A 16,819-nucleotide genomic window follows, 5' to 3' on the forward strand; every position below is an offset into this window, starting at 1 on the left:
CAGACTCCCAGAATGCTGTGTGAGAGAATTTGAGAGAAATCGAGTGCACAAAATGTTCTGACGGTACCTGTGCTTCCATCAGTCATTTTGGCCCAGCGGCATAAATTTCAGCGGGCGAAAGGACTCATTACTACTACAGGGAAGGCAACGAGATGACAACTTGAAGGCCTTTGGGCCTTTATGTTACACTCGCCACAGAGACTGGTATCTCCAGGGTGACTTTTGCATCTTACAGTGTTATCCTTTAATACAGGGTTTTCCAAGCTTGGGTCCCCAGCTGTTTTTGGACTACAATTCCCATCATCCCTGACCACTGGTCCTGCTGGCTAGGGATGATGGGAATTGTAGTCCAAAAAAACAAGATGGCGACCCCAGGTTGGGAAACTCTGATTTAATATTTAATAAGATGTATGTTGGGACCAGAGACTCGTTATTTATATTTGCACTCTGTCTTTCCACATAAATGGTGCCAAGGTGCCATCCCTTGAGTTTCAACACCCGCTGTCCATGGCAGTAGAGTCTGCATGCAGGAGAACATAATGACAAGCTTAACCTATAGAGCAGGTTGTTTTAACCGAATCTCTTTACCCTGGCCTTTTGACACCTGAAATGTATGTTTTTAGGACCCACCCTCCTTCTGTGACTTAAATTGTTTTAACTGTTTTTAATTCTGAATTTTAAATTGTTGCCACCAGCCCTGGGACCTGTTGGTGAGGGGTGGGTAATACACTTGATCACAGCCACCACCATCCATCCTGGAGGGACATTGGGAAGAGAGGATTCAACTTCTGGCATTGCCACTGATGTCTTAGGTGAGATCTGGGTGATATCTCTATACCACCGGTCTCACAGTCTGTAAAAAGGGCACAACACTTCTGCCAAATCTGACCACAATGCAAGGTGTACACTAAAGACTAGGAGGTAGGGGTAGGGAGATTTCAAAAATGACAAATGTGCTTTCTGGGCTCCACTTGCGTGTTTGTGGGTCAAAGTGATACAAGTACTTCTTTTCGTCTATCCACCTGCTCTACTTTGTTGGGTGATCCCTAGTATTGTGAGAGAAAGCATGCCTAAAGGCCTCCCTTGATCGTCTGCCCATTTGGGAATCACTGTACTACTTTGGATCCAGGCAGGTTTAGCCACTTACCTGATTCTTCTTAATGAGCAACTGTACAGTCTGGAGGTTGTGCCCATGATCTGTCGATGTGGCAATGGGCATCCTCTCTCCAACCCACAACTAGAAGGAAGGAAATAAGATGGCAAAGTAACTCAATGGTATATCCACGGGAAATGAAGGGTAACAGGCAGACCCAACCATTGCAGCTAGTAGCCCCTGGTGATCTTATCCTCTATGAATCTCATCTCCTTTTAACTTGGTGGGTGCAAATTATGTGCTGCATAAAGAAGAACTTGCTTCTGTCTGCCTAGAATCTCCCGCCACTCAATTTCATTGGGTGAAATCAGGTTCCATTACTATGGGAGAAACTTCTCTCCATCTGCTTTCTCAGCAAGTGGACCTTGGAAGAACTTTGAAACTCACAATTTCGTCCTCCACATCCCGGTTGAACTGGTGGATCTCCTTGGAGGCCAGCAGATGGGCTTTCCTCTCGGTCAAGGGTTCCAGCAGCTCCACAAACTTCTTCTCCACGATGAAGCGTTTGCTGTCAACTTCGTCGGCACTCTTGCCCTCCTGGCTCAGAGCCTGGGCTTGGCTTTGCAGCTCCTCGATCTCTTTCTTACGGACGTCCATTTGGTTCTCAAGCATCTAAAATGGCAGGGAGAGGAATATACATGTTCACTAGCCATTCTCTTCCAGTGCGATGCTGTGCTGCAGCAACCTTCCCCAACCTGATGCTCTTTGGAAGTTGTTTGACTCCAGCTTCCATCAGCCCCAATCAACTTGAGGGGCTGTGAAGGAGTGTAGCCCAAAACATCAAGAGGGCACCTGGTGGGAGAAGGTTGTACTACTAGGAAAGTGTGTTGTTGTTGTTATAATAAATTAAAAAATTGTCCAGTAGCACCTTAGAGACCAACTAAGTTTGTTCTGGGTATAAGCTTTCGTGTGCATGCATACTTCTTCAGATACCTGTTGTTGTTATGTTACATATTCTGTGTTTCAATTTCGTATTTTAATGTTGCAACCTGCATTGAGACCTTAGGGTGAAGGGCAAGTAAATAGGTAGTAGTAGCAGTAATAATAATAATAATAATAATAATAATAATAATAATAATAATTTATTTATATCCTGCCCTCCCCAGCCGAAGCTGGGCTCAGAGCGGCTAACAACAGTAAAATAATACAACATTCTAAAATCATTTCATTATAAAATCAGTTTAAATCAAATTAATGGCAACCATTGGGCTAGAGTTCTGTGAGGACTGCCAAAGGAGGGGGTCAGGCTGTGCCCTGACCAAAGGCCTTGTGAAACAGCTCTGTCTTGCAGGCCCTGTGGAAAGATGTCAAGACCAACAGGACCCTAATCTCTTGTGAAAGAGCGTTCCACCAGATTGGGGCCACGGCCGAAAAAGCCCTGGCTCTGGTTGAGGCGCCTAACCTCCCTGAGGCCTGGGACCTCCAAGATGTTTTTGTTTGAAGACCGTAAGGTCCTCCGTGGGACATACCAGGAGAGGCGGTCCTGTAGGTACGAGGTAATAATAATAATAATAATAATAATAATAATAATAATAATAATAATGGCTTCAAGAGTGAGGGATTTCAGCCACCTTGCATGCTCGGTGTTTGGAAAGGCAGTTGTGTAATTTTAATTTTAGAACAAAAAAAATTCCTTCCAGTAGCACCTTAAAGACCAACTAAGTTAGTTCTTGGTATGAGCTTTCGTGTGCATGCACACTTCTTCAGATACACAGATACACAGTGTGTATCTGAAGAAGTGTGCATGCACACGAAAGCTCATACCAAGAACTAACTTAGTTGGTCTTTAAGGTGCTACTGGAAGGAATTTTTTTTGTTTTGACTATGGCAGACCAACACGGCTACCTATCTGTAACTTTAATTTTAGAAACAAGGAAATGCATATATTCATATCTTTCTCTATCTCCAACCACCTCTCCTTGCTGAAAGAAGCTGCTCCGATCACTTCACCTGTTGCTTCTTCAGCAGAATATTGACGCTGGTGAGGTCCTTGCCGTAGTCGTCTGACTGAATCTGGCTTTCCAAGCCATTCAGCCACTTATCCAAGTCAGCGCAGCTCTGGGTGAACAGCTCAGCCTTGTTGGCATCAAAAAGCCGCTGGGCTTTCGTCTGGGTGGTGCTTTCAAGCACTTCCCACATATGGTGCAGACTCGTCAGCTTCTCTTTCACGATTCCCTCCGTTTCGGGTTTCTCAGCAATGAGCTGCATCCCTTCCTGCAAACGAACAGAAACCCTTTAAGCTTTGTGGGTTAGAACAGCCTGGGGACCAGAAACAAGTGGATGTTAATGTTTCTTTCTTTCTTTTCTGTATAACAACTAAGGGCATGTTTTGTCACTTGAAATTAAAAACCAGTTTTTTAAAAAATAACATGAATCAGCTGTTACCTCGCTGATTCAAAGAGCAGATTTGTGAAGCAGGTAGACGTCATTCTCTCTACATTAATGGCTGGAGGGAAAGCTGAGAGGACAGCTGTTTTGCGGTGACTGAGGGGATTCCTGATTGGGATGAGACTTGAGCCAAGGACTTTAAAGCCCAAAGCTGGCATTCTTTTCTTACTAAATCAGCTAGGCCTCACTGCAGTCTGGAAACATCCCTGAGTATAGTAGCCTGGATCCTATATATGCATTAAAACACCAGCCTTTAGCTGCCCAGGTGAAAAACGGAGCTCACTGTCACTGCTCTCACAAGGTAACCGCAGGCAAGTACGGTGAAGATTTCAAAACACTTTGTGCACAACAGAAGAAATTGTACAAATTCACAGCGCCGCCTCGACACATTCGGGAGGAATTCTTATGCCACATCAAACTAATATTAACCCAAAGGCTTGGCAGTCAAAATGGCGCCGTGTGTCTCAAAAGCCAAATGCTCTGAAGCATAAAACGAGCATTTAAAAACAAACAAACAAACAAACAGCAGGCACCTCAGAGACAGTTCCTTGGACATCTTGTGGGCTTTCACACAGCTTTTCCCCCACACGCGCTCACCTTTTCAATTTTGTCAAGCCATTCTTTGTTGGAACCAAGTTCTGCCATGAAGGCCTGGTGTTTCAACCATTTGCTGTGCAGGTTCCTCGCTTCATCATAAGACATGTCCTGCGCTGTAAGCATCTTCTCATTAATCCAGAGCGACAGCTGTGGGAGGGAAGGGGAGAAGAAGAAGAGGGGTATTTTTTGTGTTGTGGCTGCAGATGCCTCGGGGCGGCTCCTCCAACCATATAACCCTCCCCTCCTCTAAGAAGAAGATGATTTGTTCCCATCGTTCTTGTTGCTCTGAGTGGAAAGGGAATGACAGAATGCAGCGACCTTCCTTGGGTGTTATGCCTCTCCTGCGATGGAGAGTTGGGGATAAGCATGGTGACTCTGCTACCTCTGTTGCACCGCCATGTCTGTCTCCACCATCCTCCTTGTGTTGGAGGGTGAACGTTTGCCGTGGGTCATCTTCCCCACTCACATAGGATCTCTGCATAAGTTGGGTCCCTTGGTGTTATTGGACCACAGCTTCCATCCTCCCTGGCCATTGGCTAACTTTGCTAGAGATGGTGTGAGTTGTAATCTATAAACACCTGGGGACCCAAGGATGATTAAAACTCTGAGATTCACCAGGATGCTAAACTGGTGGGCAACCGACACAGGTAGAGTAGTCTCCCCACTGCAGATATTGGCTGCATACGTACTATACATTTGAAGCATATGTAGGAAGAGTCTGCTGGATCAAGATAATGGCCCATTCTGTCTTCATAGTGGCCAACCGATTGCCAATGGGAAGCCCAAAAGTAGGCCCCGAATGCAACAGCACTTTTACCACTCGTGATGCCCAACAACTGATACCCAGAGGCATGTTGCCTCCAACAGTGAAGGTAAAACATAACCAGTCTTGGTGGAGGCTGGAGTAGGTAGTACTAGGTGGACCAGTGGCTTGACCCAACGTAAGACGGTCTACACATTTACTAGCATTCAGCACGAGATGTATTGGGCATCCTTGCATTAAGTTCAATACAAGAAAGCCACAGCTCTTGAAGAATTGTTTGGATTTGATATCCCGCTTTATCACTACCCGAAGGAGTCTCAAAGCGGCTAACATTCTCCTTTCCTTTCCTCCCCCACAACAAACACTTTGTGAGGTGAGTGGGGCTGAGAGACGTCAGAGAAGTGTGACTAGTCCAAGGTCACCCAGCAGCTGCATGTGGAGGAGCGGGGAAGCGAACTCAGTTCACCAGATTAGGAGTCTACCGCTCTTAACCACTACACCACACTGGCTCTTGCCTTTGCCTGGGGCTGCTGACCACCTGCTATTGCCAACGAACCTAGCCCAGATCAGAAGGCCCCAAACCCGTTGGCTGTTCTTCCCATTTTAAGGTTAAGGAAAGCATGTGGCGTGTTTAGAAAAAGCAGTGTGCTCTGCATCTCTCCAGCCAACTGCCCCAACAGGAAAATATGTGCACAGTTTGCTGCTTGCAGCAGAAGTCTCCCACACAGAGAGGACCTCGCCTAAGGCGGGCAGAGCGGAGCAGGATGGCGAGCCCAGCCGCCCCTGGCTTTGGCCGACAAAGGGCATTTTTCATTCATTCACGAACATTTGCAAAGGTCACTTCATAAAAGGCTCGTTAAGGGCGGCAATAAAAGGGGAAATGTTCCGGAATTAGAAGAATCTGCCTTTCAGAGGAAGATAACAAAGAGGCCTGTTCATGGACCAAGGAGTTTCCTGCTGGGGCCTCTGTCCCCAGGGCAGCAACATGTTCCTACTGGGTGCCATATTATCCTGACCTATGGAAAGATGCTTTCTCAGGCTCCTGTCCTGGAACATCATGAGATAAGAGCATAGGAAGCTCACACTAAGTCAGGCCACTGGCTCAGCTAGCTTAGTGCAGTCTATGCCGACTGACAGTGGCTCTTCGAGGTTGCAGGCAGATGTCACAGACTGGCTGGATGCCAAGAAGCGGTGGGAGGTGCCAGCTGGGGAAAGGAAACCCCAGGGGAAGAAAGCTCAGAGCTAGGGGATTGGTGGTGGGATGACGATGAGTGACCAGAGGGAGTAGGTGCTGGAAGCTGAAGAGGTAATAGGGTTTAGTGAGCAGGAAGAGGCTGTGGCAGAGGGCAGTTCAGACTCGGAGGCAGAAGCAGAGGTTGAAGAGGAGAGGGGCCAAGAGGCAGAGGCAGGCTGGTGGAGAAGCCAGGCTGTCTCCCCCATCCGCTTGGTCTCCCAGAACCCAAAAAGGTATGAAGAGGGTGGAGCAAAGACAGACAAGGTGTCTGGGTCTCAGATTGCTTGGGAAGGAACTGGGGGACTAGGTGACTTAAGAGAGCTGTGGGAAGACAAGAGACCTTCCTCGTTTGGGCAAGATCTATCAGGAAGACTTGCTGTGCTCACTAGGCCTGAGCCGCTGTGTTTCTTTGAACAAAGCCTTAACCTCACGGGCGCCTTATGATTTATTGCTGGCCTGCTCCCAACACCTGCCCTGACAGCAGGAGACATTCTCAGCTCGACTGGGAGATGCCAGGGATTGAACCATTCCTTCTCTTCTACCCTTTGTCCCGTCTGTCCCAGGCTCTGAAAGGTCTGGACGACTCGTATTCTACGATCACAGAGAGCTGCCTCATGCTATTCCACCCAGCCTGCACTGTCAACTCTCAGCAGGAGGCAGCTGTCAAGATCTCAGACAGATTAAAGCCTTTTCCAGCCCCACCCTGGGAAAGAGGTGTGGGGTGCAATGGGGAGGGTGGGATTTCCCTGCAGCCCTCTGGCTTACTGGGGCTGCTTCTCATGAAATTTCTCTCCTTTCTGGGCAATACACCAGAAGACTCTCTTCGATCTGAATGAAAAATGCATGTGGATTTTCTTAACAAAGTGAGACAACAAGAAACTAGTCCCCTGTGGACTTTGCATTCTGCCATACACAGGTTTCTTTTCCATGAACAGAGCGGCAGGGGGTAGGGGGATTCACATTACATCATGTCCATCTGGAATTTTTGTTTTACCCTTTACCACCTAGACAGCATCTTAAAAAGTAGAGACATCACCTTGCCAACAAAGGTCCATATAGTAAAAGCTATGGTTTTCCCAGTAGCGATGTATGGAAGTGAGAGCTGGACCATAAAGAAGGCTGATCACTGAAGAATTGATGCTTTTGAATTATGGTGCTGGAGGAGACTCTTGAGAGTCCCATGGACTGCAAGAAGATCAAACCGAACCATTCTGAAGGAAATCAGCCCTGAGTGCTCACTGGAAGGATAGATCCTGAAGCTGAGACTCCAATACTTTGGCCACCTCATGAGAAGAGAAGACTCCCTGGAAAAGACCCTGATGTTGGAAAAGATGGAGGGCACAACGAGAAGGGGATGACAGAGGACAAGATGGTTGGACAGTGTTCTCGAAGCTACCAGTATGAGTTTGACCAAACTGCGGGAGGCAATGGAAGACAGAAGTGCCTGGCGTGCTCTGGTCCATGGGGTCACGAAGAGTCGGACACGACTAAACAACAACACCTAATCTCCAGGATCAAGTCCATAGGGTGGACAATATCCCATTTTTAAAAATAAAAAGAGACAAAATTCCTTTAACTGCTAACGAAAAATGTAGGCGGGGAAATCCTCTAATAACTAGCTGCCATTAGAGGGTAGGTAATCAATTGCTTCAGGGATGACGCCTCTTATCTATTATAAGTTAATGGATCAGAGATGAGAGACAAATGGAAACCCAAAGAGAAAGAGCGTGATTCTAAGCCAGCTTTGTTCAAGGAGAATATGAGGGGCCTTTCTTGCCAAATATTCTTTTCCCTCAAAAAAAACAAAAAAAAAAACACCTTACCTCTTGGCAATCCTGAAGAAACTTTTGAAGATCTCTGTTGTCTTTTAATCTCATCAGAAGCTCGCTGGCCACTTCCCGGTTCTTCTTATGCCTGTTGAAAACAAAAACAAGGAAGGAACTTCTTAAAATGTGGAAACTCTGGAGGACTTTTGTGGTTTTGATTATTATACGCTGCCTGAATGGAAGCTCTGTTGCAGCTCTGAGCATATCTCCCAATCTTTTGGACTCTCCAAACATCCTCTAATCGGGGACAACACTCCTTGAAAAGAAGGACACAATGGCAGGCCTCAGAACTTTTCCCACACGCAACAGAATGAAGCAAAGCATTATGGAGAGTTGTCCGTCCAGAATAATGCAGGAGACATCAACAAAGGGTGGGGCTTTGTGTTTAAGGTCTGTTCTGGGGAGCGGCAGCAGTTTGCAGAACTATGGATGCTGGAAAAATGAGATACATATTTCCTAAAAAAAAATTCCTACACTCCTTAAGAGAGACAGCAGTTTGAAACGTTACTAATGGAGCTATAGTTTTTGGGCAGCCAAAATACTTTCCCCTCAGAAAGGAGCTGAGTGGGGGGCACAACTGAGAGAAGATCCCTTCTTGCGTAGGCGACATTTCCTCACAGCAGTTTCCTATGCTTTGAAACCAGAATTGGAGGGGGTTGTTTTATTATTTATATGGCACCCACCTGACTGCGTTGCCCCAACCACTCTGGGCAGCTTCCAACAAAATATACAATCGCCAGAAAACATCAAACACTGAAAACTTCCCTGTACAAGGAAGCTCACAAAGATCACCTTGCAAAACCAGACACACCCAGAAACACACACACACACAGCCTCAGGTAGTCTAGGGGGTGACCAACTCCCAAGAGGCTGTGATCTACTCAGTTATAAACTGGCAGTGATCTATCCCCTTTTTTGGGGGTTCAGGTCAAAGTTGAGCTTTTTTTAGGGAGGAGGAAAGCCCCACTTTTGGGGGGTGCAGGGCAAAAATGTTGAGCTTTTTTTAGGGGAGCCAAAGTTGTTGAGCTTCTTTAGGGGGAGCCAGTGATTTACCAGTGATCTACCACAGACGTCCAATGATCTACTGGTAGATCATGATCTACCTGTTGGACGTGCCTGTTCTAGACGTTTCAGACTACAACTCCTCTCTTCTCTATTCAGCCTGTGAAAATGGGGAAGAGTGTTCCCAAGAGGCACATTGCGGTCTCCAACATCAGAAGGTTTGCAGGCGTTATTCTACTAGTAATAACCCTGCCCTGTATATCCATATTATTACTGCTACACTGCAATTGAAGACATGTTGAGCCCCAGAGAGTGTCCTGTCTAACTAAGGCTGCCTTCTCAATTCTGGTGAGATTTGAACCCAGAACTCTGTGATTTGCAGCTTCCTCTCTTGGCTACACCGGCTCTCGTTGTATGTGCAGGAAGTGAAGCAAGCTAGGCAGAGAGATGGTCCCTTGCCAAAGGCCACCTAGTGAGCAGGAATTTGAAACCAGCCCCTTTCCCTGTTCAAGGCTCCAAAACTCTCACCTGCTGCATTGTAATGGCATTTCACTTCTAGAAAGAAAATATGAGGTCCATGTGGTTACACACGCTCCTTTTTTTGTAGGGGAAGAGAACATTAGATTGTAAAACCATGCTGGTTACAGACAGTGGTCATGCGATTTCCTGTACATCATTTGAGCTATATTGGATTTAGCCACAGAGACTGGGCCAGCTTCCCCTGCGCTAATCAAATTAGGATTTCTCTCCTGTTGTACAGGGCAAAAATTGGTCCAACTTTTATTTTTTATTTAAACCACATTAAAGTTAACATGCTTTGACCAAACTTGAAGCCTCCTTCTGATCCCATTACACATTACGAGGCTTTCTCACAGAAGACAAGTTTTCCTCAAAGGCTCTTTAATAAGTCACTGCTATGACTCAGCACCCCATAAACTTACTTCCACCAAGGCCAGCTCCAGCGGTTTCTATAATCCCTAAAGAAAGTAACAGCCTTAAGATTGCCTTGCAGGTGATTAGGCTTATGTAAGTGGAGGCTGTGGTTTTAAAAAAGCAAAACATCCATAAAAATGTGTCGTTGCTTCCCCCCAAAAAGCTTAACGTCTTTCCAGACGCAGTCACAACATTAAAACGAGCAACCCAAACTTGAAACTGCATGCTGGCGATGCTGTAGAAGGCTTGTGCTCCATCGCAGGAGACGTTGGTCATCCCTATTCAGAGGCAACCCACAGTGGTATCTTTCAGGTGTTGCCGAACTACAACTCCCATCATCCCCAGTCATTGGCCATGCTAGCCGGGGCTGATGGGAGTTGGCGTCCAAATGTCTGGAGGGCACTAAGTTGGCGAAGGCTGGTGTGGCAAGCTTTGTGAGCCTCCCTTTCCTTCTGGTTCCCTCATTTTGGCGGCCATTTTGTGAGGGAGAAACACAGGTGGAAGGAGTCTTATACCAAGACAGAGCGCTGGTCCATCTCATTGAGCACTGGCAACTCCAAGAGCACAAAAAGAGCTTTGCCAGATCAACCCAGAGGCCCCTCTAGCTAAGCATCCTGCATCCCACAACAACCAACTGGATATGCCTATGGGAAGCCCACAACCTGAGAGGAATTGCACTAATAATAATAATAATAATAATAATAATAATAATAATAATAATAATTTATTTATACCCCACCCATCTGGCTGAGTTTCCCCAGCCACTCTGGGCGGCTCCCAATAAGTGTTAAAAACAGTACAGCATTACATATTAAAAACTTCTCTAAACAGGGCTGCCTTCAGATGTCTTCTAAAAGTTTGATAGTTATTTTTCTCTTTGACATCTGCTGGGAGGGCGTTCCACAGGGTGGGTGCCACTACCGAGAAGGCCCTCTGTCTGGTTCCCCGCAACCTCACTCACTTCTCACAATGAGGGAACCGCCAGAAGGCCCTCAGCGCTGGATCTCAGTGTCCGGGCAGAACGATGGGGAGGGAGACGCTCCTCCAAGTATACTGGGCCAGGACCGTTTAGGGCTTTAAAGGTCAGCACCAACACTTTGAACTGTGCTCGGAAACGTACTGGGAGCCAATGCAGATCTCTCAGGACCAGTGTTATGTGGTCCCGGAGGCCACTCCCACTCTTCCACTTGTAATCAAAAGTAGCCAGTATTCAGAGGCGTGTCACCCCTGATTTGGGGCAGCAGCTATCCAAGGTTACTCAGGGGTTGGAAAAACTCAGGCCCAGCTGCTAAATCTGGCTCTCCAGGCCTCTATCTGACTTTCAGAACACTGCCCAGACCACACTGCTCACTGGCTCACCCCGTGTTTTTTGCCTGGCTGGAATATGTCCTTGAAATCTGACCCCCCCCCCCCCAGATTTCAGCATGTGTAGGAACTAGCCCACTGCCAAAAGGTAACCAGTTTCACTTGTTGTTCTGCTGCCTTCTGTCTCTGGCGCCCCCCCTCATAGGACAGGTGGCCCTCAAGCAGCTGCCCAGAAGGGAATGAGGCCCTTGGGCTCTTCATCCCTACTCTAAACAAAGATGCCCAAGGAAGAACCTCGGATGTTCTCCATGCAGACATGTGCCTTTGCTACTCAAGTGATGAGGCGTGGTAGCTGACATCCCAGAGTGCTGCAGCCTCAAGGACCAATGTCAACCCTTCGTCCTGCTGTGTCTCTCACACTTCTATCTGACAACGGTTAACAGACAGCGCTGCGGCTGGGTGTGTGTGTGTGTGCGCTGCTCACGGCTAACTTCCTAAGTCTAGACAGACTTGGCAGGCACAGTCGGTGCAGGAGATGTGTTGGGTGCAATTATGAGGTGGCGCTGATAGCATCTGTCAACACCTCCCATTACAATTAGCGGTCCTGAAGCAACGGCTTATGCGCCGAGATGGTCTGTTGTTCACGGTGCAATCTGAGAGCCTTTCATAGCCAACATTTTCTAGAACAACCCAAGAAGCATTATAAAGGGCATGTGTACCTGCTCCCTTTGGTAGCTGCCGGGGCCACAGCACCATAGCAGGGCCTACAGCTGGCATTCGTCCTGGACTTCCCTTGAGGGAAGGTCTGGCCTGGTAACACTGGTCAAGTAAACCTGGATAGCCATAGTTTAATTGTGCACTGGATAGATCCACTTCTGGATATAAAGTCGCATGTACATTTTGTAAAAACAGGCAAATGCAAATAAGAAAATGGGGAGCCCAAGACTCACTAAATATTCTCAGCAAAGTCTACCTGTCATCAATGGAGTCCACTTTCTCTTGGATCTTATCAGAGTTGATGTTGCCATCGCTAACCAGTCTCCTTCCGGTCTCTACAACTGCGTTGATCTTCTCCTCGTTGGCATCCATTGTGGTCATGAAATCCTCCTGTTTTTTGATTGCAGCTTCTGCCCCCTCCAAAGTGGTGGGCATTTCAGTGTGTGCCAAAACATATTCCTGTAATGATTAAAACAGCTATAGTGAAGCCTTTCCAACGGTGACTCTGTTGGCACAAATATCACTTCTGTGCATTCTCTATTGTATGCCAAGGAAGCAGCACAACACCTCCCGGAAAACTTTACAAATTTGTGTTGAGCCCAGAGCGGGCAAGTCATCTTCACATATTTATGGGGTATGTTAGAGCATTCACAAAACCAAGCCACGTATCACTGGTTACATTCAGATGCTCTATTCCCAGTCCTCCAGAACACAGTTTAGAGATGACTGGGAACGAGTGTCAAATTCAAACTTCCCTTCCTTCTTCCCCTTTCTCCACTCTTTGTCATGCCTTTTTAGAAGACTTCCTGATTCCCTTAAACTGTGGTTTGCTATTAAGTCTGAACCATCAAACCGTGGTTTGCGTGATCCCTCCAAACCAGAACTGGAAATCAGGACCAAACTGCGGTTTGCTAGGTTCACTCAAACCACAGTCTAGTGACTGTGGCAAACTTCATGGCAAACTATGGTCCGAGAAACCAGGACATCTTCTATTAAGGCATGCCAGAGAGGGAAGGGGCAGGGATGGAGCCTGAACCATGGTCTGGAGAATGCAGCCAACAGATCAACTTGAGAAGATGAATTTGTAAGAAAATGGTTCTGTGAAGCAGCTCTTGAGGATCAATTAGGAAACTGCTTCCTGAGTTTTCTGAGCTCTACACCATGGGCCCAGATTCCAAATTAGTTTTGCTGGTACCAAAACATATGTGCTGCTCATAGCTGTCAACGTTTCCCTTTTTTTTAAGGGAAATTCCCTTATTCCAAATAGGATTCCTCACAAGAAAAGGGAGAAGTTGACGGCTATGGTGCTGCTACGAGGAAATAACTTACAGTGGAAGGTTAGATCTGGGATTTAAACCTCTTTCAGACACTATGCATGGCAAATAGGCCCCAGAATTGCTCATATTACGTGACCTTTGACAGGCTAGTCAGATAGTACATAGGAGCCTAGGGCCTTACACTGAGTCCATCTAACTCAGCATTGTCCACTCTGACTGGCAGTGGCTGTCTGGGGTTTTAGGCAGGGGACATTCCTAGCCTTGACTGGGGATACAGGAAATGAACCTGGACCCTTCTGCCTGCAAAGCAATGTTCCACCCACCCACCTGGTTGTTAAGGAAGGCTTCTGCTTGCTTTGTGTCTCTGAGGAACAGCTGATAGGCATGGGACTGGGAGAGAAGGTTCTGCCGGTTTTCCCACATCTTGTGCAGCTCGTTCCATCCGGTGTCCAAGGCCTGCAGGCGCTGGTGCAGGAACATGTACTGAGCATCCGTCTGCCCTTGGGTCACCATCTCGCCCATGTCTCTCATCTTCTGATAGTCCTCTTCGTAATTGTCGATCTCGTTCTTGATGTTCTCATGCTGTGTGAGCAGCTTCTCGGCCTCCGTCAGCGTGTTCGGCATGTCTTCCGAGGCAATGGCCGTCTGGGTGCGGGACAGCCAAGACTGGAAGTCGTCCAGGTCGCGCAGGAACTGCTGAAGCTTGCTGGCCTCCCCAAGGGACTCCTCGCGGTTCTTCAAGGTCGTCTTCATCTCTTCCCAAACGTCGTTGATTTCGGCGAGCCTCGACAGGATGGCCCGAGCTTGGTCAGGGTGCTCCGATTCCAACTTTTCAGCTTCTTTCTGGAGGTCGCTTAACTTGGCCTCGATGGCGACCAAATCGCGCTCCATCCCGGTCAGCTTCCTCTGAAGAGCAATAACGCCGGCCAGGTCATTCCCAAGCTCTTGGGTGGATTCAATAACCTTTGTCTTCTCCCTGATCCACGACTTGGTTTCGTTGCATTCAAGGTGGTAGTTCTGGATACTGAGGGCTGAGAGCAGGGCCTCTTTCTTCACGTCAACGAGCTCTCTGAACTGGCTCCACCTTGTACAGAAAAACACAGGAGGTAAGATGGAGAAGCATAACATTTATCACAGCTCCTCCTTCCCAATCTGCCAGATGTGCTCTTTAGTACATGAGGTACCTCTGCTCCCTCAGCTCGCAAATAAGTTTAAAGACATACAGCAGGAGTTGTTGATCGGTGAACTGTAAGTCATGTTCTTATTGTGTACTGGGCCGCAGTATTACTGCTAGAGTATCTGAATAAAGAAAATAACTAACAATTCTTGGAAGAGTCTCAGGCGGACCCTTTTCCTCATTTTGATTTTGGAACTTTGCTCCCCCACTTTAATGGCTGTAATTCTAAACAGTGTGAAGCAGTTAACTTAACTCTGAAGCAGTTAAGACAGGGGTCTGCAACCTAAGGCCAATGAGCCACAAGCGGCCCACAGGGGGTTGTTTAACTAGCCCACAAGCTGCCCCCAAACTGAGCTGCCCGCTTGGCAAGCCCCCGCACGCTGCACTAAACTGGCGCAGCGTGGGGACTCGCTTCTGCGTCCCTGGAAAATCGCAGGCGCGCGTGCTCATGTGTGCGCACGTTCCAGCCCACAGAGGAATCTCCGCTGCAGTGAACCGGGCCAGGCAAGGTAAACCTTGCCGACGCCTGAGTTAAGATTAAGTGGTAGAGTGGTACCTCGGGTTACAAACGCTTCAGGTTACATACGCTTCAGGTTACAGACTCCGCTAACCCAGAAATAGTGCTTCAGGTTAAGAACTTTGCTTCAGGATGAGAACAGAAATCATGCTCCGGCGGCGCGGCGGCAGCAGGAGGCCCCATTAGCTAAAGTGGTGCTTCAGGTTAAGAACAGTTTCAGGTTAAGAACGGACCTCCAGACCGAATTAAGTACTTAGCCTGAGGTAGCACCGTATATAAATCTCTTTCCACTTACGAGGTTTTCAGTCATTTTGGGTCCATGGCTCCCTTGACCAACTACAGTGGTGCCCCGCAAGACGAATGCCTCGCAAGACGGAAAACCCGCTAGACGAAAGGGTTTTCCGTTTTGGAGGTGCTTCGCAAAACGAATTTCCTATGGGCTTGCTTCACAAGATGAAAATGTCTTGCGAGTTTCTGCGGGGGGTTTTTTCCTCCCCCCCTTTTCCCAAGCCGCTAAGCCGCTTATCAGCTGATCCGCTAAGCCGCTTATCAGCTGATCCGCTAAGCCGCTTATCAGCTGATCCGCTAAGTCGCTTAACAGCTGATCCGTTAAGCCACTAAGCCACTTATCAGCTGATCCGCTAAGCCGCTAATCAGCTGATCCGCTAAGCCACTAATAGCGCTAATCCGCTAAGCGGCTTGCTTCGCAAGACGAAAATACCGCAAGACGAAGAGACTCGCGGAACGGATTCTTTTCGTCTTGCGAGGCACCACTGTACATTCTTTCTGCGGCACCCCTGTGGGGCTCAATAGTCCGGTTATGTCACCCCTTGCCTGCAGAGCCAGCTACCCATCACCCTTTTTGGAACTCCCTCCCTTGTGGAGGGTTCCCTCTTCTCTCCCATCTCCTTGGGAGTCCTCCGGGCAGCTGCAGCTGCTGCCCCTGGTCTTTGAGCTTCTCCTCCACCCTAAAAAGAGGTGCTTCATCCCACTGCCCCACAGGGGCCTGGGAAGCACCCCCTGGCCAGTCCCAGAGACACCATTCACCTGGGGAGCTTGCAGCCAGCGCTGCTGCAACAAACAGCTGTGAAAGCCTTGGGGAGGCTGAGACACGAGAGGGCATCTGAGGAGGGAGGGAAGGAAAGAGGGATAGAGGCAGTGGCATAGCGTGGGGGGTGCAGGGGGGGCCGGCCGCACTGGGCGCAACATCTGGGGGTTAGGGTTAGGGGGCGCAAATCCACGCGTTAGGGGGCGCAAATTACTTGCCTTGCCCCGGGTGCTGACAACCCACGCTACGCCACTGGATAGAGGTCAGTGTTGCCTGCGGAACCCCTTATCATCATTCAAGGCACTGCAGGGTGCTATTGCACACTGGTTGAAAACCACTAGCTTATAGACTTTGCAGGGGCTTTTCATAATGAAATTGGAACCCATTTACACAAAATACAGGAGGTTAAAAAAAGATATACAGTGGTACCTCTAGTAACGAACTTAATTTGTTCCGGAGGTCCGTTCTTAACCTGAAACTGTTCTTAACTAGAGGAGTGCTTTTGCTAATGGGGCCTCTTGCTGCCTCTGCGCCGCCAGCACACGATTTCCGTTCTCATCCTGGGGCAAAGTTCACAACTTGAGGCAACTCTTCCAGGTTAGCGGAGTTTGTAACCTGAAGCGTTTGTAACCCGAGGCATGTGTAACTCGAGTTACCACTGGAAATGTATTTGGATAATAATAATAATATTTATATATTAAATAAGCATACGTATATAGAATTGTAATTGTTGGTTCTTATGGTGTTATAATGTGCCTTTTTTTTCCCCACTCACATTTTCACTTTTTATGTTGCTGTTTAAAACATAATAAAATAATAATAAATCTGTACAGTAAATAAATAAATTTCTCATCTTGATCTGCAAGAGCAAATCCAGTTAAG

At 47.7% G+C, this 16,819-nt stretch overlaps 1 protein-coding gene across 3 annotated transcripts in view; it reads right to left on the reverse strand.

The window, feature by feature from the left end:
• Nucleotides 1–16,819, reverse strand: part of SPTBN1 (spectrin beta, non-erythrocytic 1) — a 218,559-nt gene that overhangs the window by 37,107 nt on the left and 164,633 nt on the right. For all 3 annotated transcript variants that reach the window (XM_081903579.1, XM_081903577.1, XM_081903578.1), the window contains 7 exons: nucleotides 13,523–14,279; nucleotides 12,175–12,377; nucleotides 7,959–8,049; nucleotides 4,139–4,285; nucleotides 3,104–3,367; nucleotides 1,541–1,765; nucleotides 1,148–1,237 (listed from right to left, as the gene is read on the reverse strand). In XM_081903579.1, the coding sequence (XP_081759705.1) occupies nucleotides 1,148–1,237; nucleotides 1,541–1,765; nucleotides 3,104–3,367; nucleotides 4,139–4,285; nucleotides 7,959–8,049; nucleotides 12,175–12,377; nucleotides 13,523–14,279 (1,777 nt within the window). The remainder of the gene's footprint in view (nucleotides 1–1,147; nucleotides 1,238–1,540; nucleotides 1,766–3,103; nucleotides 3,368–4,138; nucleotides 4,286–7,958; nucleotides 8,050–12,174; nucleotides 12,378–13,522; nucleotides 14,280–16,819) is intronic.

Source organism: Podarcis melisellensis (assembly GCF_964234715.1).
Source record: "Podarcis melisellensis genome assembly, chromosome: 3".
Classification (NCBI taxonomy): Eukaryota; Metazoa; Chordata; class Lepidosauria; order Squamata; family Lacertidae; genus Podarcis; species Podarcis melisellensis.